General features: G+C 33.9%; 1 protein-coding gene across 1 annotated transcript in view; it reads right to left on the bottom strand.

The window, feature by feature from the left end:
* Positions 1-23,311, bottom strand: part of CFAP47 (cilia and flagella associated protein 47) — a 460,447-nt gene that overhangs the window by 313,585 nt on the left and 123,551 nt on the right. Inside the window, 5 exon segments of the mRNA XM_068532596.1 lie at positions 2,246-2,467; positions 13,068-13,296; positions 14,447-14,571; positions 17,248-17,299; positions 18,175-18,290. Of these exon segments, the coding sequence (XP_068388697.1) occupies positions 2,246-2,467; positions 13,068-13,296; positions 14,447-14,571; positions 17,248-17,299; positions 18,175-18,290 (744 nt within the window).

The raw sequence follows: 23,311 nt of genomic DNA, 5'->3' as shown, positions 1-23,311 counted from the left end.
CTATATTTTGGAAGTCTTTGAGAAGGATAGGTGTTAGCTCTTCTCTAAATGTTTGATAGAATTTGCCTGTGAAGCCATCTGGTCCTGGGCTTTTGTTTGTTGGAAGATTTTTAATCACAGTTTCAATTACAGTGCTTGTGATTGGTCTGTTTTTATTTTCTATTTCTTCGTGCTTCTGTCTCGGAACATTGTGCTTTTCTAAGACTTTGTTCATTTCTTCCAGGTTGTCCATTTTACTGGCATATAGTTGCTTGTAGTAATCTCTCATGATCCTTTGTATTTCTGCAGTGTCAGTGGTTACTTCTCCTTTTTCATTTCTAATTCTATTGATTTGAGTCTTCTCCCTTTTTTTCTTGATGAGTCTGGCTAATGGCTTATCAATTTTGTTTACCTTCTCAAAGAACCAGCTTTTAGTTTTATTGATCTTTGCTATCGTTTCCTTCGTTTCTTTTTCATTTATTTCTGAACTGATCTTTATGATTTCTTTCCTTCTGCTAACTTTGGGTTTGTTTTTTGTTGTTGTTGTTCTTCTTTCTCTAATTGCTTTAGCTGTAAGGTTAGGTTGTTTATTTGAGATGTTTCTTGTTTCTTAAGGTACGATTGTATTGCTATAAACTTCCCTCTTAGAACTGCTTTTGCTGCATCCCACAGGTTTTGGGTTGTCGTGTTTTCATTGTCATTTGTTTCTAGGTATTTTTTGATTTCCTCTTTGATTTCTTCAGTGATCTCTTGGTTATTTAGTAGCATATTGTCTAACCTCCATGTGTTTGTGTTTTTTACAGTTGTTTTCCTGTAATTGATATCTAGTCTCATAGTGTTGTGGTCAGAAAAGATACTTGATACGATTTCAATTTTTTTAAAGTTACTAAGGCTTGATTTGTGACCCAAGATATGATCTATCCTGGAGAATGTTCCATGACTACTTGAGAAGAAAATGTATTCTATTATTTTTGGATGGAATCTCCTATAAATATCAATTAAGTCCATCTTGTTTAATGTGTCATTTAAAGCTTGTGTTTCCTTATTTATTTTCATTTTGGATGATCTGTCCATTGGTGAAAGTGGGGTGTTAAAGCCCCCTACTATGATTGTGTCACTGTCAATTTCCCTTTTTATGGCTGTTAGCATTTGCCTTATGTATTGAAGTTCTCCTATGTTGGGTGCATAAATATTTACAATTGCTATATCTTCTTCTTGGATTGATCCCTTGATCATTATGTAGTATCCTTCTCTGTCTCTTGTAATAGTCTTTATTTTAAAGTCTATTTTGTCTGATATGAGAATTGCTACTCCAGCTTTCTTTTGATTTCCATTTGCATGGAATATCTTTCTCCATCCCGTCACTTTCAGTCTGTATGTGTCCCTAGGTCTGGAGTGGGTCTCTTGTAGACAGCATATATACGGGTCTTCTTTTTGTATCCATTCAGCCAGTCTATGCCTTTTGGTTGGAGCATTTATTCCATTTACATTTGAGGTAATTCTCGATATGTATGTTCCTATTACCATTTTCTTAATTGTTTTGGGTTTCTTCTTGTAGGTTTTTTCCTTCTCTTGTGTTTCCTGCCTAGAGAAGTTCCTTTCCCCTGACTCTTTTAATGAACATTATTTTCCCATTTCTTGGTCAATTGCCACTTAATGTCTGCAGAGGAACACAGACATTATGATGACAAGTATTTTTCCGGTATTTTCTATCAACCATTTTTGGAAAATTTCATATGCTTATTATTTGAATATTAAAACACTTTAATATGCAGACTAAAAGTTCACAGTATCCAGGACTGGAGATTATATTAACAGTAATCTGAGGAATAAATTTATTGGTTTCATCCCTTTTTTAACTCAATAGATTTCTATATTTGTCTTACCTGAAGGTTCTCAAAATGAGTTCATGGACCACAAGTATCAGTATCACTGCAAACTTATTATAAATGCAAATTAGCATCATATTCTCTGTGAGGAAGAACCCGTACCTGTTTAACACACCATCACAATGATTTGGATGCATGATAAAGTTTGGGAATGACCGCCTTAGATTATAAATTCAATAGGTCATAAAATGCTTATTTTCTATTATTTCTCTAAGGTACGTATTACAGGGTTATGTATATTGTAGAAACTTAGTAAATATTTTATAAAAAGACAAATAATATCAAAGCCTGTCTATCTATCTACCCACCCATCTACTTACTTATCTATCCATCCATGCCACAGTTACATTTTTAAATTAGTACATCCATGCTCTTACCTGAGAAAGTCACGAAGTGAAGAATGTTGCAAATGAAGTTGAATCACCCTTTCAGTGTAATCCACAGGTAAAGACTGACTTGAAGTAATTCCAGGTGGCATTTTTCCACTCAAGTGGAGCATCACATCATAAATGGTCTTATTACATTTGGAAAAGTCACTCTGTCTGAAAAATTTTTTGGGTGATGGAGCTGATGAGTAGAATTGTATTTTATACACATTCCTATGGGAAAACAATTTTAAAATTATAAACGTCTCACAATGTTATAGGAAAAAAAAACTATTCTCAATGACTAAATAAAATTCTATTTAAAATCAAAGAAGAAACTACAAAATTCACTTCATTTACCTATTTGTTAGTAAAAATTAGATTTTTTTTTTTTATAACCTCAGAGCTTTCCATTATCTTGTTTTAAGCACACATCATTATCTAATGTTGCTACTGTCAAGTCCTAAAGATTGGATTGTGATTAGAAAATGTTAAGTGCTTTGGAAAAACAGAATAAGGGTTAAATTCTGGACTCATTACCTACCAACTGTGTGAGTATAATGAGTTTATTTAAACTTAATGAACTCAATTTTGTACACTATAAATTGGAGATAATAATGCCTATAATAATTTCCAAGAAAGATTTCAAACGTTCATCATACATATATCAATATATACAAATTTATATATATTTTCTCAATATTTATACTTTAATAGTCAGAAGGGCACATGCTGCACACTGGCTGCATGAGTGGAGATTCTCATTTTAAAGATAAAGTCCAGAAATCTATTGTTTCCACATATTTTTCTGTTTTTTAAATAACACAATATAATCTCTATTTCCTGATATCTCCCATACCAAGTTGTGATGCATGTTAATTTTTAAATGGAGTAAAAAAGTCCAACTAATTCTTGCTGCCTACAGTTTATCAAATATCTAATACTACACTGCTTATTTGTTTGCTAGCAATGAGAGTCACAAATGCATCACTCGCTTAGACTGACAAATAAAAAGTGCCCAAGGGGCCATTGTGAATGGCAGTTCTCCAGTTTAGTAGCTAGTAGGTCTGTATAGCATATACAAGAAAAAGTACAAGTAAGGGTTTGACTACCATTCCTCCAACCCTTGCTCTGCCACTTACTCTATGACTTTATGGAAGTAACTTGACCTTTCTTTCCTCAACCTCCTGAAAAGTAATGTACATAATAAACCTAGTATATCCTGAAGTTACCAACAAATCAACCAAATATTTCATGGAGAAAATTAGCACCGTCATAGGCTTTAAAATAGTTCTACAAAAAATTATGAAGAAGATAAATGGTCTAAACAGAATTAAAACATAACCAATGACCAAGTAAAAGGAAAAAAAAAAAGCAATAAGATGAGTGCAAATGGAAAGAAACAATAAACACTATAAACAGACACACAGGGGCTCCATTTATTGTAGTTGTAAGACAGATTTTAAATTAAGTGCACAGACTACGTTTAAAATTGAGAATTTTGTCACTGAGCTATAAATTATATAACAAATGACTAAATGGAAAATTTTCAAATAAACAAATCCAGTCAGTAGAATTAAGAGAGCAACGGATGAGTTTAACAGCAGATTAAGTCAAGTGAAGAGCAAAGTAATGCAGTGAAATGCAGGCCATAGGCAAGTATCCATACTGCAATATAGAGGGACAAAAGGATGGGAAATACAGAAGAGTGAGCAAAGAAGAGGAGCCCAAAAGAATGGAGCAGTCATATAATTTGAAAAGATACAGAGTGAGAACTTTCCAAAACTGACAATAAAAAAATCAAACCACAGATGAAAGAATCACTATGAACCCCAATAAGAATAACTACAAAGAAACGTTACCTAGGCACTTCAGAGTAAAGCTGTTGAAAACCAAATATAAAAAGAAACTCTTAAAAGTGATCCCCTCCTCCCAAAAAGAAAACACCTTCAAAGCAGTAAAAATTAGAATTTCAGATTACTTCTTAACACAAACAGTAGAATACAGGAAAAAAATTATATATTTTAAATATGCTTAAAGAAAATAACTGCCAACCTCGAATCCTATACCAAACAAAACTATACAATTAGAATAAAGGTGAAAAAAATACAGCTATTTTCAGAAACAAAATACAGAATTTGTTACCATATGACCTTAATGAAAAGATATAAAGATAATTATTCAAGAGGAAGAAAATCATCTTATTTGGAAGATCAAAGATACAAAAAGAATGAAGAAAAATTAAATTGGTAAATATATGGGCAAATATTGACTGATTAAATAATAATATCTGGAGTATATATATATATATACTCCAGATATTTTATATATATATATATATATATATATATATATATATATATATATATATATATATATATATATATAATTATAGTACACAACAATAGTGTATGTTGGAGGGAAGAAAATAAAGTTAAAAATATCGTAAGTCCTTGTAACATCAGGGAAGAGGAAAAAATTATTAATTCGACAATAATTTAATAAATTAAGAATGTATGCTGTAATATATAAAGTAATTGTTAAAAGAATAAGAGAAGTGTACTTAACTTCTAAGCTAGTAGAGGATAAATCATGAAATAAGGAGAGAATTTTCATCAATCCAAGAGAAGGCAAAAAAGGAGAGAAAGGGAACACAGAGCAGACAGAAAAGTAGAACTTAAAAACATCATAGATTTAAATCTAAATTTACAGTATTTATATTAAATTTATATAAACCATAAACTCAAATTAAAAGAAAAAGATTGAAAGAAGAATATGAAACAAGCTAAATATAGGGTATAAAAAGAGATATAACCAAAAACACAGGAAATAAAGATTTATGTAAAAGATTCAAAAAATCCTATGTAAATATTAACCAGAAGTAATGTGCCTATATTAGTAAAAGACAGGTTAGAATTTAAGGCACAAAGCATTACTAAGTATAAAGAAAGAAATTCCATGGGCAATGCACCACAAAGGTATTACAACTGCACATTTGAATGTACTAGGTAACAGCTTCAAAATATATAAAGCAAAATTGACTGAATGAAAAAGAAGTAGTCAAATACACAAAGGAAGACTAACAAATTTATCCCAGTAATTGATAACTTAAAAATCAGTAAGCACATATATCATTTAAAGAGTATAATAAGCAAACGTGTACCATGTGTACATGGAAAACAGCTTTCAATAGCTATAAAATACACAATATTTTCAAGTTGAAATGTTTATAAAATCTAAATAAATGGTGGCCAATAAACAAATGCCCAAAAATTTCAAAGGGGATCGTTTCTGACCTCAGTGAAATTATGCTGAATATCAACAACAAAATCACCAAATGTAAGCTTCTAAATAACCTTTGTAAAATAAATCACAATGGAAATTAGAAAAAAATATGAATGGAATGGAAATAACATATTACATATAAAAATACGCAATTCAGATAGTAAAGACAACTTTAGAAGAAAATCTATAGTTTAAAAATTAAATGTTTTCATTTGAAAACTCATAGCTACTAGAAATAAACTTAATAAACAGATAAAGTGTTTCTATAGAAATCACAGAGTAAACGTCATACTTAATGGTAAGTGTTAAAGGTTTTTCTCACTAAGATTGAGATTAAGAGGAAGATGCCTATTATTCAATATTTAACTGGAGATCATAGCCAATGCAACAATGCAAGAAAAAGAAATCAAAGATATAAGAACTGAAAAAGAAAAAAAGAGGGATTATTTGCAGATGTGTTTGAAATTTTACAAAATGCATAAAATTCCTACAAATAAGAAAAAGGGAATCTAATTTATTTTTAATGGGGAAAAATCATGAACAGACTCTTTATGATAAAGTATTTCTAAATGACCAAGAACATGTAAAATTTTTCTTAATATCAATACCAGTAATATGAATTCAAATCACACCCACCAGAAGGAGCTAATATTGAAAAGATTGACAATATTAAATATTTCCTAAGATATAGAGCAACTGGAACTGTCATTTGTGATCTGTGGGAGTAGAAATTGGTACAGCCACCTTGTAAAATTTTTTGTAAGTACCCCCTAAAAGTGATATTTTTATCTTATGATTCAGCAATTTTACCCTTATATATATGTCTTTCAGAAATATGTGTACAAAAAGACATATACTAACATTTTCTTTTTTTTATATATATTTATTTTTGGCTGCATTGGGTCTTCGTTGCTTCACGCGGGCTTTCTCTAGTTGTGCCGAGAGGGGGCTACTCTTCATTGTGGTGCATGGGCTTCTCTTATTGCGGAGCACAGGCTCTAGAGTGCAGGCTCAGTAGTTGTGGCACACCGGCTTAGTTGCTCCACAGCATGTGGGATCTTCCCGGACTAGGGCTCGAACCCATGTCTCCTGCATTGGCAGGTGGATTCTTAACCACTGCGCCACCAGGGAACCCCCTATACTAACATTTTCATGGTAGCAATATTCATAATAGAAAAATTTGGGAGGTGGCAAAATGCCTATCAATGGGAGAATGAATAAACTGTAGAATATTCATACAATGGCCTAGTGTACAGCATTAAAAAAACTTTCTCCTAAATGCAAATATATATATATGAACCGCATAAACATAATATTGAGCAAAAGAACCCTGACACACACAAAAAATGTAAACTGTATGATTCTTCCTATATAAAGTTCAAAGCAGACAAAACTAATATTTAGCGTTAGAATTCAGGATAATGTTTGCCTCCTTTAGAGGTGGAAGTGGATGCAGGAGGTGGGGGTGATTAGGAGATACAAGCAATGTTCTATTTTTTTGGTGTAAGTGTTAGCTATACATGTATGTCACATGGTGATAAAAACTATTAAAATTCAAGCAAAAATATTAAACTCTGGAGTTTACAGATCTATGCTTGGGTGATAAAACTTAAAAAAAAAAAAAAAAAAAAGCAAGGATATGATTACCATAAAAGTCAGGCTAGTAGTTTCCTTTCAGTTGTAGAGATTTGGTAGTGTTGTGAGGGTCACAAGAGGCTCCTGGGGTGCTGGCAAAGTGATGCCTGCACAGAGGTTTGCTCTAGGAGTAAATTGAGGGGTTGCACTTAGCTGTGAACCCTTCTCTTTGTGTTTTCTGTCAAGATTTTAAAAGTCAAGAGGAAACAGCTTGGGTCTTCAAAGTTCCTTTAGCACATGAAGATTGACTAAAATTAGCTAGTTTAACTTAGTGTCCAGAGGTTTGTTAGAGAAAAAGGTTACATTGTTAGTCAATAACTAAATTGCCCATTGGGAGAACAAATTATGATGTAAAACTTACACAGTCTTTTCTTTATTATCTACATGTATGCATACCCCACAACTGTGAACTTTATATTACTTGATAACTTGATAATTTTTAACCATATTCCTTTTCCTCTTGAGTATTAAGATATTAATGATTTCAAGTTTCATTTTCAATTATGAGAGTCCCCCTGCTTTGGAGACTGAAACTATGCACACCTAAAAGCTCAGTGTACTTATGATCTATCTTTCCCGGTAAAGAAACCACCCTCTACTTGCCACTATCACCAGCAAGCAAGTGGTAAAATGGTTAAAGAAGGAAAACTATTCTGAAAATAAGAATTGTAAAATGTTCATTATTGTTATAGTAATGTGGAGAAGTGAAAAGAACTCAAGGAACTCAATTCTAATCAGTTATTATAACCCCTTTCATTTTAACACATTGTTTCAATCTAAAGACACAATATTGTGACTTTGTTGGACCCGGTTGGCAATATGAATAGGCAGACTGCCCAGAAATGGAGGTTACGCTTTACATTTACGTTATTAACTTTATCAATGAGCTTGCCAGCAGCTCAAAGTCACAGAGAGAAAAACATGCCATATGTACGTGTGTATCTGTGTGTGTGTGTGTGTGTGTGTGTGTGTGTATATATGTATACACATACATATACACACATACACATCTATTTTTTATATGTCAGAAGTTCCTAAATCAAGCTGGGGAAAGATCCTGCAAGGGAAGGAGAAATATTATTAATGAAATATCATTTGGGTAAGTGCTTGGAAACAATAAGCTTTAAATTTACCTTCCACTGTCAAATAGAAGAAGAATTGGTGAATATGATTAATGAAATCAGAAATACATAACATGATTAACGTAATTCTAATTACATTTAATAATAATAGCTAACATTTATTGAACACTTACTAGGTCCTAAGCTCTGTTTTTATATGATTTAAAGGCATTACCTCTTTTAAATATCACTATAAGGTAGGTATCATCATTATCTCCTTTGTACAAATGAAGAAATGGAGGCATAGAGAAAATATTTTCCTTATTTTTCATGCTTTTATTATGAATTGTAGAACACTCCACTGATTAATTTGATTTTCTGTGAGATTCTATATACTAAATGAGACCTTATGATAGGGAATGCCTAGCTTTGGAACAACTTGAATTCTTCCTCCTAAGCTCCCTGACTGGCATTCCTATACGTGCTCTTAGTGTGTGACAGCTTCAGGGAAACACATACTGGGGCAGAAGCTTGTACTAGCACTGAAATGTACAACAATCACTCCTTCCAGATGAAGTGGGATTTCCAGTACAGTTTAAATGATACTGTGACCTGTGGTGTTTGAAGAAAACGTTAATTCCCATAATTCATCCAACTTAAAGTTAGTCGACTGATGATTTCTGAAACGTAAATTTTGTGGTCTCTCATTTTTCTATAGTTATTTCCATCTTTTGTTGATTTGGGGAAGGGCTGAAAATAATATCTGAGAGCCTCTAAGAAGTGAAAACAGACTAATAATTAATCAATAAATAGGTAATTTCCTCAAATAATTCCTTTGGCTTCTGCTAATCCACCTAAATAGCTCTCAAATCAACAAATGAAATGGCAACGTATTGCCTTGCTGCTGCAAACTGTTATTATAAACAGTGAAATTACCTGAGATAACATCAATAAAGCAGCATTTCTAACAACCCGTATCTTCAGGTTCGAAAAAGGTGTGTTCGAAAATGTGTGTTCAAAAACGTTCAATAATGTTGGAAAGAAAACAGAAACTTTTTGACATTCACACCGTAATTCACAATGAATTCGTTTTCCAGGTAATGCTGCTTGTAGTGGATGACTCTCCAGCCGGGGGTTATTGCACAGAAGGCCTGGCAATTCCACTTTGCCTGTTAACATGCATGACTTCACTAGAATTCATGGCTTTCCCAGGACTTTAAGCTTCACTTGGTCTGAAATCCTCAATTTAACCTGTAAACATTAGGATTACATAACTATCCTCAGTTCCAGACTACTGTATTCTTTTTCTCCTTGAACTGATATACATAACCATAGGCACTTAGAGTGTCCAGCCTAAAGCCAAAGATGAAAATGCCAAGTAGTGGAGTTCACCTCTTTCAAGTGTTAAAGTTTCCTAATTCTTAATCTGATCCCCCAGTAACTGGCAAGTGGCACGACGCCTAAAAGTACTAGCTCTGGGAGAAGAATGCTTGGGTTCAAATCCTAGCTCTGCTATTCATCAGCTGAATGACCTTGGGAAAGTTATTTATTCTCTCTCTGCCTCAGTTTCTCATCAGTAAAATAGGGATAATAATAGTACCTACCTCACGTTATAGTACCTATAAAGGTAGTTATAAAGAGTAAATGAATTAAATACCCACAAGATATATACAATAATGCCATGTTTATAGTAAGAGTCTAGTATATATTAATCATTATTATTAATAAAATATCACTAAATTATTTTCAAAGGAATAAGGTAAGAGAGATATTGCAAAGCAAGTTCAGTAGAGCATGGATTATTAGACCTCAAGAATGAAAGCAGTGACAGAAATGATGAGTCATTAAGTTAGGACTATAAGAAGATAACTGGAAGAGAAGTATACAAAACTATGAGGAGGAAGGGCAATTTCCTGTTCCGGACAACAAAATGAACATATATCCTTTATCTTCTCAGAAATATCAGAAAGACTGGAGAAAGGGAATAAACCTACAACAACATTGACATTGGGAAAAGGACCATTAGTGTACCAGAAACTTTGAAGAATACCTGTTAAGACAGAGAATGGATAGAATTGTATTGAGGAATAAATCAAAATGATGGACTGCACAGCAGTAGGTAGGCTACAGGGCAAAAGGAAGCCATTTTTTCCTAGAGGAACAGAAGAGAGGCTCCAAACTTAGAGTTGGCAGATACAGAGTGAGGAAGTGACCTGGGGTACAGTAATCGTGATGATTAATAGAAGTACTAGATATGGAAGAGGTATTCGAGAAGGCATGCATCCATAACATAAAAATAGGATGATATTATGAAAGAAAAAGACAGAAGGAAGGAGGGAGGGAAAGAAGGAGGGTGGGAAGGAGGGAAGAAATAATTAAAGTATAACACAGAGTTCTTAAAAAAACAAAACTATCAATATCAATTTTAAAATTTTAAAGAAGACTGGAAGAGGAAGTGAAGGAGATCTGTAAGTATAAGAAAGCAAAATATAGAAAAAGATGAAAAACATAAGACATAACTGAGAGTGATATAGATTAGTCATGCGGGTTCACCATCATTCCAAGAGGAGATTAAGAAAGAGAGAATGGAGAAAATAGAGAAAACAAAGGGAAGGAAATAGCAGAAAATGAGGTAGGGAAAAACAGTTAAAAGATGAGTTTTCTAAGTGAAAGGGCTTACTAAATGCCAAGCAGATTGAATGATATAAAATGTTCGCACACTCATTTTATTTCAATAAGTTGCAGAATAGGAGATTAGCAGAAAAAAATGGAAACCATAAAATAAGTTTGAGAGAATGAACATGGTACTCACAAAATACAACATCAGACTTCTCATTAGAAACACTGAATGATCTAGCTGACGGGGTAACGTAGGAGACATTGAGGAGGGGGCTCAAATATTGGCAACATTACATGATCTTGAAAAAATATCTTCTTAGCCTGGAGTCCATGATCCAAAGATTCCAAATAAAGAATTACCACTGAATAACACTGTTACTTGGACAAAGTAACAATTCCAAGTTTTTTGGTTGTGGGCAGCTTCCTTCCCAGGGCTAGAGAGGCCCTCCTACTCCTCCAGAACTGCCTTTCCCCAGGCTGTATGCATGGGCTGTTTCTCATGTATCAAAACAGCAAAGTTCTCAATTCCATCAGGAAACAACCAGACCCACAATGTGATTCATTAGTAGGGATATACAACAGAACACTTACTAGAAAATCATCTGAAAATATAAGAGATTTTTAAAAGCTTATATTATTTGATCGAGTGATCTCACCTCTGAGAACCTTCCTATGTAACATCTAGAAATATCTGCTACCATTTATAAACAGGTATGTTCAATCTTGGCATTGTTTTTAAGAAAATACAGAACAAAATAACATAAGTAAACGCCCAACAATTAGTGAGAATCGGCAAATAAATAATGACGCATGAAGACAATAACATATTACACAACAAATTAGCAATCAATAATATAGTAAAAAATATAGAAAATGAAAGTTAAAATCACAAGCTCTATAAAAAACAACAAAAATGAGAATGCTTAATAGCAAAAAATCTGGAATCCATCCAAAGTGGAATAGAGATAAATTTATAGACCTGAAAATAATTAAGCATACCATTCAAGTTTAAAGGAAAAGTAAATCATAAAGAAAAAAAACCAGCATTATTTAACAGAGATGAATAAATCAAAGAACTTATTCATTATGAGACATAAAAGTAAAATATCTAAATCAAGAAAAAATAAAATTAAAATTATTAATGAAGAGACTTTAAACATATAAACCATAATACTACTAGTCACAACTGTTAAATAATGAATTGTAAATGCCCAATCAATGATTTCTCTGAAAATGAAAATAAACCATTAAAATATACTAAAAATAGATACACTTTTCAGTAGAAAAAAACACCAAAACAGAAAATGAAAAGTTATAAAGAGAATAACTTCTCTAAAAAATTCCCTGGAGTCAGATGATTTATGATTAAGTCTGTAAATATTCAGTGTATCTGCTGTATTAATTTTCCCTCAGCGTAGGCAAAGATGAAAATATTATCTAACTCATTCTATGAAGCTGATATTGTCTTACTTAAAAAACTGAAAAAGATAACTTATAGGAAAACTACAGACTTAGAATAACCTAGCTTGCTCCTGAGTATAGATGCAAAAATTCTAATACAGCCCTTCTAGTTACATAGATTAGTACTTGCCCCTATGGTGCCAGCAAGTTACCCCAGTGATGAAAAAGGAGGTAGGAAAGCTCTAAGAACCACTACACCAGTAAAGTTATAAAAATGGAGGTGCCTAAATTCCTGTTAAAATTAAAAACATAATAAAGTGACTTGATATGACCAATGCAGTTAACTATTTTAGACATTCTGAGTAATAAAACAACACATGAAAGAGTTAGCTAAAGATACTGTCAAATGGGAGATAGGATCAAAGAAATTGCGTCTTCCCTCTTCACTAACACAATTTACTATCTGACTACCTGATGATACTCTTGATAGACAGCTGAATTTCATTTATATAGAAACGTGGGGTTACTAAGTTTTTTAAGTTTAAAAGGATTTCCTACCCATAGTTCATCCATTCTCATTTCACAGATGAGGAAACCGAGGTTCAGAGACTTTCAGTGCTTGCCTAAAACCACTGGATGTTTAGAAGAAATTAAAAAGTACACGCATACTCAAGAATTTCTGTTTGCATCCTTTTGCTTTTCTTAACAGCCTCCTCCTAATTTATCAGTTTAGAATAAATTAACAATTGTATTTTACTTCAAACAACCCCAATAAATAGATATCTTATTATATGATACAAGACAAGGGATTTAAAGAAACATATAGCTGTCACCTTCTTATAGTCTCTGGAATAGAAAGAGAATGGGGTCCTTCAGGCCAGCCGAAGAGACTGAACCAGGTCTGAGCTGCATTTACAACCTTCTGAAAGAAGTCATATGTCTTTGTACCTTCTTCAGGAGAAAAGAACTGCTCGTCTTTCACCTCCTTTTCCATAGATCTGTTGCTTTTCTTTGACATTTCACTTTTTCCTGAGTTCAACCTTTCAGGTATTATTTCCATTCCTAAAATTCAAATTTGTTTATGAAGAAGGGTTACTTGACCACAGAGTAAAATAGTCTGTCAGCTAGTGCTATCTGTAAGTAGACAAACAGAGCTCATTTTACAAATTATTCTACGTTCTCAAAGAAACTCTGAGTCAGTTTACCGTACCTTAACATAAAGAAGACATTTATTTTCAAATCCCCAATAGAAATACTTTAAAGAGAGATGAATTTCAATAAAGAAAACCATTAAATTTTCATCTTGCCATAATGGTATGTGAAAACATTCTCTAAAATGGAAACTTTCGTTTAGTATTACATATGTAAAATATTTAGACAATTCTTCAGTTTTACTTATTAGACAGAATTAAACTTTAGCTGAAAAACTTATAAAAACAAAATATTGGTTTCAGATTCAAAATGACGTTCTATCCAAATGAAGCACTTCAGTAAAACAAAACATGTTTGAACTAGAGAAATTTTCAAGAATATAAAATGATTTTATTGGGTTTTTTTTTTTGTAAATATCTGGTTGTGTAATGGCACAAGCACACACTCATTTCAAAACCTCTCAATATTTAATTTGGTTTGGTCCATTCATTAAAAAGGGAAATTTTCAAAATTTTCAATAGAGAAAGGAATATTTGAATAGTTAATTACAAATAATAATATCAAATTCACATATTTATCTGCATGCATCTCTTTCTAAGATAAGCAACATTGGATCCAGCTAGATAATTGGGAGACAAACCCCGAATTCCCGAATTGTGTACAGAGGGTCACAGCAAATTCACAGGGGCTCTGCCAGATATTTAACATTTTAGTTAAATACCACTACAACATCTGTTGGGTATCATATAAACTATTGATTCTACTCTTAGGTTTTTCTACCAAACAATTTAATAAGTGGAACTGCTTGGTACATCTTTTGGCCTAACAGAAAAGTACTAAGATACTAAGCACATCATGAACCAAAAACATTAGAGAATCTCTGCTCTAAATCATTGGAAAGAGCTCCCAAAGCAGATGACCCACTCAAAACTAATGACAAATTCAGTTTTCTTCATGGATTTCTTATTATCTGAAAAAGTCTAAGTTGTGAATCAAATAATATTAAACAGATAATGTTTTGGATTGGGTTTGGGTGGTACACTATATATTTGCCACATACCAACAAATAATCTTCCCTTTTCAGGCTCAGCATCACTAAATTTACTAGGAGCAGGAGAGGGTAATCCAGCTTCTCGATTGGCAAGCAAAACCTTGCTCCGGCCTTCACAGAACTGGCATCCTTTTCTACAAACGACACATTGGATCATAGTAGGTCAAACAAACATTTGTGAATTCACTATCAAGTTACTGAACCTGAATTTCATAATTTCAAATATATAAATATATATAGTAAATATGTGTGTGTATATATACAAACATTATTATTTGTACACAGTACCAAATAAAAGAAAAATGTCTAAGTGCCCATTACACATGAAGTAAGATGTCAAATAGGAAAAAATAAAATAAAGGGTGATATGGTTTTCTGAATTGAATGAACTTTATTAATAAAGAAATTATGGTATTTCAAACTTACTGGAGAATGAACAATGTTCAACTTTAGCATGAACAAAGATATGTAAAGTTTTTAAAATGTTTATACACCCAAATTTTTAGAATTATTATATATAGTGCTCAAAATCGAATATAAGAAGAGTGTCACTAACAAACGTAATTTCTTCCTAGTTGATTTTCTGAAATGAAAGCACTGCTTGGTTATGAGCTGATATCATTTTGTACAGCTTTTGATCTCTATTCCAGTTAGAGCCGCTGTGCATACAGTAGAGTTTGCCAGCATGGTAATCCAAACCCAACCACCGGCAATGCTGACCAAGAAAAGGAAGCAGATGTAACCGACGGCCAGATATCTATCTATCTACCTATCTGCTTATCAACCTATCTATCTATCTATCTACATATGTGTGTACATATATGTGTGTATGTATATATATATGAACACACACACATATTCATGTTATTCTGTCGGAGAAGCATGGCCTGTGCAGTTAAAAAGATCTAATTTGAAAGCTTGGCACCACAACTAACTCCTGAGCTATTAAACCAAGGGTACATTATACAAGTTCTCTGAAACGTCTGTTTTTAACCATAAAATGAAACCAAGGGTTCTGAGCTCATGTGTTTGTTTTGAGGATTACTTTATAGGCAACAACACATATAAATAAGCTGGTATATACTAAGTTTCTTCCACTCTTTCAGTACAAAGCCATTCAGAATTTGCCAGTGAACCTTTACCCAATAAGTATGCTTATCTCCAGAATGCTAAGCCACTACAGACTTCATAGAAGTGAGCCTTAGGAAATTCAATGACAGAATGATTCGTTTTGACATAATCATACTGCATTAGGCAGTACCTTTTCAACTCACCATCAAATGACAAAAAGTTCCTAGTGGGGTACAAACCCACATCTGTACCCTGCAACTAAAATCGGTATGATAGTTTTTTAATTAGCATATTAAGTATAACAAGTAAATCATACTTCTTTACTTTTGGATATACTTAGTATGTTTTAAGGTTTCACCTTTAATGAACATATCATACTCTAGAGCACAGTAGCTACGTATGTACGCTCTGAGATCTCACAAATTTGGTTAGAATTCCCTGGGGCAATGTGCTCATCCTCTCTATGACTCAGTTTCTTAATCTGTAAAGTGAGATTAATAAGAGTATTGAACCACAGTTGTTGTGAGGACTAAATGAAATTACAAATATAAGGCACTCAGAAGAGCATCATATGCCTGGGAGGCACTAAATATGTGTTATAAATTACTGTTATACATATTTCTAAAAATATTTTAGAATATTTAAGAATCATATCTTTCTATAGTAATATTTACCCAAATGGATGTATTACTTTAAACAATTATCATACAAACACAAAGACTTCATTTTTTTCATTCTAAAGAGATAGCAGTATTTTGTACAGTAATTCCTCATTATTTTGGGGTGGGAGAGATATTATGAAAAATATAAAAGAGTGGTAAAGCAATAATAATAAGTTATAATAGCAATAATGATGAAGTGATAATAATACTTTCCAGTTATTTATAGCCTATGAGTCTTCACAAAAGCCTGTTTTATAGATAAACAGATATCGTTAATATCGCGCTACTCCCCCATCATGCACATTTTGTTTAATAACAGATATTTAAGGATCTGAGAACTAAAGATAAAAGCATATGGCAAAATGGTGAGTTTAGAACACAAAACAGAATTTCCACCCAGGTTCTGTGACTTTTCATACTGTGCTCTTTCTATTACACTGTGTTATCTGAAATCCCCCCCACCCATCCACTATACTAAAAGAATATAAAAATATAACATCAGGTTTCATCAGAAAAGTCTTTTCAATTCTGAGAATGTGTGTAAAATTTGTAATATATACGTGCTGAGAAGGAACAATCAGAGAGGTGAGAAGTGAGCAAGGGAAGTATGGTATGTGGAAGCCTAGAGGTTTGATGAGGGGAGGGGGGCAGGTCAACAGTGTAAACTGCTGTTCAGTGTTCAGTAGTGCCGTGACAACAGTTTAATCCTAGCTTCCTTTGCTATTTTCCTCCCTCTTTCTGGGAAATAGAGTGGTTTATTGGATTGGTAAATTAGGCAAGCATGACCTGAATTCACTCTTTCTCCTCTTTGGGAATGAGCCTATCCAACGAAGGGATAGTCTCCTGTTTCCTCCCTATTGTCAACCTGCACACTCACCCAAAGTAGCTAAGAGAGGGAAGCAGAAGTTGAACGGCAAGAGTAAGCACGGTTAGTTGATTAAGCAAGGTCTCTGGATAATGAGATTCAGATAAAGGAACAGCCTAAGGAGGAGAGAGTCTTCTTTCCTTGGCTTTGTGATGGGAGAGATGATGGGTTCAAAGGCATGTTTGGTATGTGGAAAATCATCGTGTTCCTGCCTGGTGGTCTTCAGTTCTTCTGAAAAGTTAGAGAAAAGTTCATCCCCTGAGACTGAGGCAGAACAGGATTGAAAAGGTTTCATAGGAGTGGTAAACATTTCAAGCAAGTGGAGAAGATGAGAAAACTTAAAAACCCAGGAAAGACCTGCAATTTAGCACTGAAACTTAAGGCCTTGACAACCTACACAGAGAATTTTTTCCCACTCTCCACTGTTCTCTCCCTCTGAAATTTACTTCAGTAAGCATCCTTCTCTGTGTCTTACATTTCAAATTTCTCCCTATTCTGCAGCTTCTCTTCTGTTGTTCTTAGCTTCTCTCACCATTTCTCCTGGAGCAACTCCTAGCTGGTCTACTGATCACTCTCCATCCACTTGAATTCGCCTCACATCTCAACAATTGCTTCCTTTCTAATACACTGATCAATGTCCTCAAAAGCCACAGAAGGTCCCCACTATTACAGAATAGAGGGTGCAGTGGTGTGGTCCCATACCCACACTATCTGCCTTATGTCTCCCATCACACCCCCATGCCTTTGCTATATTGCCTTTTTGTCCAAATTGTCCTATTCAAGATCATTTGTCAAACTCTACACAAATGTCATCTCTTCTATAAAGACATCCAAACCTCCAACATCAGCATTAACCTCTGCACCCCCCCCCACATTCCCAAGAAATCATTTGGCTCATATACAGAGCTCTTAATTCAATCTTTGTATTAATTTGTTTATGTATCTTTCACTAGACTGTCAACTTTTGCAATTAAGAGACACTGCCATAATCTACCTTCAATGCTAAACACAGCCCCCGGTACTGGCAGGAGGTTAATAAACATCTGTTAATCTTAAAATCACTCTATTTCTAGATGTCAGCCTTGGATAACAAGAACATATACAGCGAGAGTTCAAAACAATAGTCATGTATAACTTACCATTCTTTAAAATAATTTTTTGCTCATCAAGATGAATTGCCATATATAAATAGAGAGTAAGAATGCAGTTTTCTGCTGTTGCGGTAACTGGAAGTACAAACCAAAAAGTGAAAATACTGCATTTCAATAAAATAAAATTTTCAGATGCAGTAAATACAATGAAAGATTTTTTTAAGTATCCTGGATGCCTAGAATGATCGAGACATGAATTATTCATGATTTTTCTTTCCATCTACTTTGTTTTTCTTAACCACCTACTGTATCTATTTTAATGGTTCAAGAATATTTACTTTTAAAGCTTTTAACAGAGACGGTAAATTTCTCTGTCTAGTGTGCTCTAGAACACAGCTTGTACTTATGCAGGTTCACAAACAGATTCAGGAAATTTTAGAGTTGAAGGAGCTTCAGAGTTAATTTACTCACCTTCTTCTATAAAATCCGTGACAAATGTTATCTAGCCTCAGATGTTACTACTAGGGAGATACCACCAGGATGACACATGACTCAGTGACAACCCATTTCGTATCTGGAGAACTGTAACCTCATAAATCCTATTTCAGAGCAACACAGAACAAAATCTACAATCTACAGTCCCCATTACATTCCTTCAAATATTTAAAGACAGTTCACTATATCGTCTCTAAACTCTCTTTTCCATACTGCAAACATTTAGAACGTTCAAGGGTTCTTTCAACTGCAAGGTCTCTAAATATTTCACATACCATCTAACTTCTTTAGATGATCTTTTGTTTTGTGTTTGTCCTTCTTTAAATGTGTCTGAGAACTGAAAGTAATACTTTAAAAGTTATTCAACCAGTAAAGAGTACTATTATCTTCCACAATCTGCATACTCTATTTTATGAAAGCATTGTGAAATAGTCTTATTATTTTTACCTGTCTAATTTATGTGACAACTCTGTCCTTGTGCAATTGATTTTTTAATATAAATACTATACTTTATATCTATACCACTGTAATACCGCCTTATTGGTTTCAGTTCTGCATTATAGCATATCAAGATAATTCTACTCTTGAATCATCTATCATACTCACTCTTCTATCTAGCTTACGGTTACTGGCCAAGGTGAAATGACAAAATCCCATGTTATAATCCAAGTTAATGCAAGTAAAGTATAGAATGGGATGAGACTAATAAAAATCTGTAGCTGAAATATAATGAGTTATCAAGGGACATTAAAATTAACATGTTATATGTAAATGAATAGATTTTCACCTCAGCTCTGCATATGATATTTTCCCATAAGGAATGCATTGTTTTTATCTTTATCATTTAGTGGGTATTAAAATATTATGCAAAATATACAGATTCAACATTGTCTTGTTTAACCAACCCTAGTCATTCCCCTGCCTCATCCTAAACACAAGCATTAGACTGCCCTGTTCAGGATTAAGTTGTACTTTTATATGTAATTTTTTTCCACGTGATTTCCCTCTTAAAATGAAATTTTAAATTCCTTGATAGCGTGAATCATTACTTCTACATATTATGCATTTATGCTAAACGTAGCAGCCAATCAAAAGTCCATTAACTGACCAACTATGTTTAATGATATTTTTCAGATTAAATAATATAGTTTATCTGTAGACACCATCATCATTGCTATCTTAGAACCAAAAATGTCATTTTGTTTTAACAGTGATTACAGGAGGAGAAAAAAAAAAGGAAAGAAAAAAAGGTGACTCTAGCAAATGCTGTGGGTGCTCGGCCCTTAAGTCCTTATCCCCCAGGATGTAATCCTTTGTGTTGGGCTCCCATCCTCTGGGTGGGCATGGTGGGGTAACTGCTACCTTCTTCAGAGAATTACTGCTGGGCTACTGGAGCTGCTGAAAGTCCCAACTGCCCTAAGAGTTTATGGTCCCTAGAGTAATCCTGCAGTCCATGCCTGTATGGTGTGGGAGTTTGACAGCCCAGCAACTTTACTTCAAATAGGACAAAAACTGTGCAATGGTAACTTCATCTCCAGAGAATCCTGGGGACCAAGCTGAGGTTGGGACTTAAATTTCATATTTATCTGGGATGACTGATTCCCTGTTCTGCTTCGCTTACTTCCTTACTTGTTTTTTTCTCACATACCCACGAGTCCTCACCTAAAAGTTAGCTTGTGGACAACCCTACCCAAGACCACTACCAAATGAACAAACAAAAGAAGCACTATCGGGCTTCCCTGGTGGCGCAGTGGTTGAGAGTCTGCCTGCCAATGCAGGGGACACGGGTTCGAGCCCTGGTCTGGGAGGATCCCCCATGCCGCGGGGCGGCTGGGCCCGTGGGCCACAACTGCTGAGCCTGCGCGTCTGGAGCCCGTGCTCCGCAACACGAGAGGCCACGATGGAGAGAGGCCCGCGCACCGCGATGAAGAGTGGCCCCCGCTCGCCGCAACTGGAGAAAGCCCTCGCACAGAAACGAGGACCCAACACAGCCAGCAATCAATCAATCAATCAATCAATGAGTTTAAATTAAAAAAAAAAAAAAAGGAGCACTATCACTTGAAACATTTATAAAATGGTACAAAACTAAGGAAAATAAGGTTGAAATAAAATTTCACTCTGAGAATGAAATGGGAATAAATATACCAATTTTTTTTCTCTTATAAAACTAGTTTGTCAGAGATGGTAAGATGTGATTTCAGATGCTCCTTAAAGACTAACCAAAATGTACAAAATTCATTTGACCACATTCTTCTATGGAGCACATGATACAGAAATTGTACAAGTTATACAGTATGGGAATATGGACACTTTATACATTGATATCATAATTATTAAAAATTCAAGGGGCTGGCAGTTGGTAATGCTAATACACTACATTTTAACAAAAATATTTCTGGGAAAATAGAGTACTTTATGGTATCTTATCAGAGAATAATGGTATTATTTATGGGTTCTCTATGCCAATCCATACAGACAGGAACCATTGGTGGTAAAGGATTTACTCTAAAAATACTCAATATTACAGTAACAGTGAAATGAAAAGCACTCTGACATTATGGGTTTCAATTCCATTCTGGGATTTAAATAGAAGTTTTCAGGCATGAGCGATTTAGAATGGTTCCACTGGACCAAAATTGGGATGGACATTCCTGGTAACAACAGAGTCGATATGATGCAGATGTTGATGAACATGGTGGAAATGTGGCGGCTACTGTGTTGAGCATCTAACATGCATTATTTCATTTACATAAATCCTCTCAACAGTCCTAGAGGATATGTATTAGTAATTTTCTCAGCCTTTGGTTACAATAGCAAGGTCCAGAAAAAGTCAATAATTATTTAAAGTCACACAATTAGAAAAGAGAGGGTCCAAGTTCAAATTCAATCTGCCTGACACAAAGCTCTGATATAAGCCACTGCATAGGAATGGTTAGCTTCCAGATCTGTCTTGCACAGATGCTCAAAGTTAGGAAGTCTGCATAAAATCATACAGATGATGATGAATGTAAACACAAATGTTTTTCACTAGCATCTTTTATTAATTATCTCATTAAACAGCATATACTGTAATACTTCTAGCTATTCTTCTAATAATGTTAAATTACATAAAGTTCCTATTTAAAACTGGTTTAAATAAAAGCCTTTTTGGAAGCTATAAATATTCTCCTGGGTTCTCAGGAAGAAGCATTTGACTTCAGATGCTCTTCTAAGTAAACCATAACCAGCATTTACAAAGTCAACGTAAACAAATTCTCCCGTTAGACACATGAAAATTCTTCTAGAGGTGGAAATCGTGAAGTTGTGTATATAGAAACGAAAGGTACTGCTGTACCCTAAGGAACAATGCAAAATGCAATAAGAAAAACTCTGGCCACTCTTTTAGATAGAATTTTTATGTACAAACTACTGATATTTTTGTATGATAAATCAAGCAGTAAATACCATAATGTATGGAAAGTCATATATGGAGTACACGATTTATTTTTTCCTCTGTTATTTCAGGCTCACTCAATATTTCTCATTAATGGTTTCTTTCCTCTGCCTCCAACTATGTACTTTAAGTTTTTCCTAACTTACAGAAGAAGTGAACGACAAATAAACACATATGTATCCCTTATCAATTACCATTTTGCCACATTTGTTTATTTCTCTCTTTCTTCTTTTATTTGCAATTAATTTTCTTAAAAGGTGTGCGTACACAAATTTACCCCTAAATATTTGGCATATATCCCCTAAGAACAAGAACATTCTTCCATATAATCACAATTCTATCATCACTACCATCAAATTTAACATTAGTACAAGAATATTATCTAATTTATAGTCCTTATTCAAGAGTCCCAATAATGCCAGGGTCCAAATTGGGATCACCCATTGAATTTAGTCTCCTTTATTCCAGGACAGTTCCCCAGCCTTGTTTGATGCTTCATGGCATTGACATTTTTAAGAGTCAAGTTGTCTGAATTGCTCTGATTGTCCTTTCATGATTGGATAAGGTTTAAACATTTCTGGCAAGAAAACCTCATGTGTTATGGCACAGTTCCCATTTAACTGCATCAGAAAGCACAGTAGGTTACTGTTCCTCATTATTTGTGATGCTGAGTATGGTCATTTGATATGGTGGTGTCCATCAGATGTCATTTTTTATAGCAGTATTTTTAAAAATATAACTTACATATCATAAAATCCATTATTTTTAAGATGTATAATATAGTTTTTAATATATTTACAGAATTGTATATTATTCCTACCTAATTTTAAAATACTTTCATCACCTGTAAATAAAACCCATATACATTGGCATTCACTCCCCATTTCCCTCTCCCCTTAGACCCTAGAAGTCAGTAATCTACTTTGTCTCTATGGATTTGCCTATCCTGGACATTAAATAATTAATTTAGAATTATTACTTGCAATTAAAAGTAAGTAATAAGTAATCTGTGGACGAAATGTTGAGACCATGTGAACATCTCATCCTCATCAACCTTTCACCCAATGTATATAAAGTATATACTATGTGTTTGGGTTGTGCAAAGCCTTCTGGAAGGGCTCCTCCAAGCAAATAGGTCAGTGGCTCTAAAAGTTGACAACCACTGAGGCAGGTCTCAAAACTGAAAAGCATAGTGCAAGACAGAGTTTGTGAAGAATCAGTCTCGATTTTTTAAATGTTTAGTAGAATTCTGCAATG

This window comes from Eschrichtius robustus, chromosome X (assembly GCF_028021215.1).
Source record: "Eschrichtius robustus isolate mEscRob2 chromosome X, mEscRob2.pri, whole genome shotgun sequence".
NCBI classification, from domain to species: domain Eukaryota; kingdom Metazoa; phylum Chordata; class Mammalia; order Artiodactyla; family Eschrichtiidae; genus Eschrichtius; species Eschrichtius robustus.
Note: the sequence above shows the minus strand (reverse complement) of the source record. Positions and strands in the feature narration are given on the sequence as shown.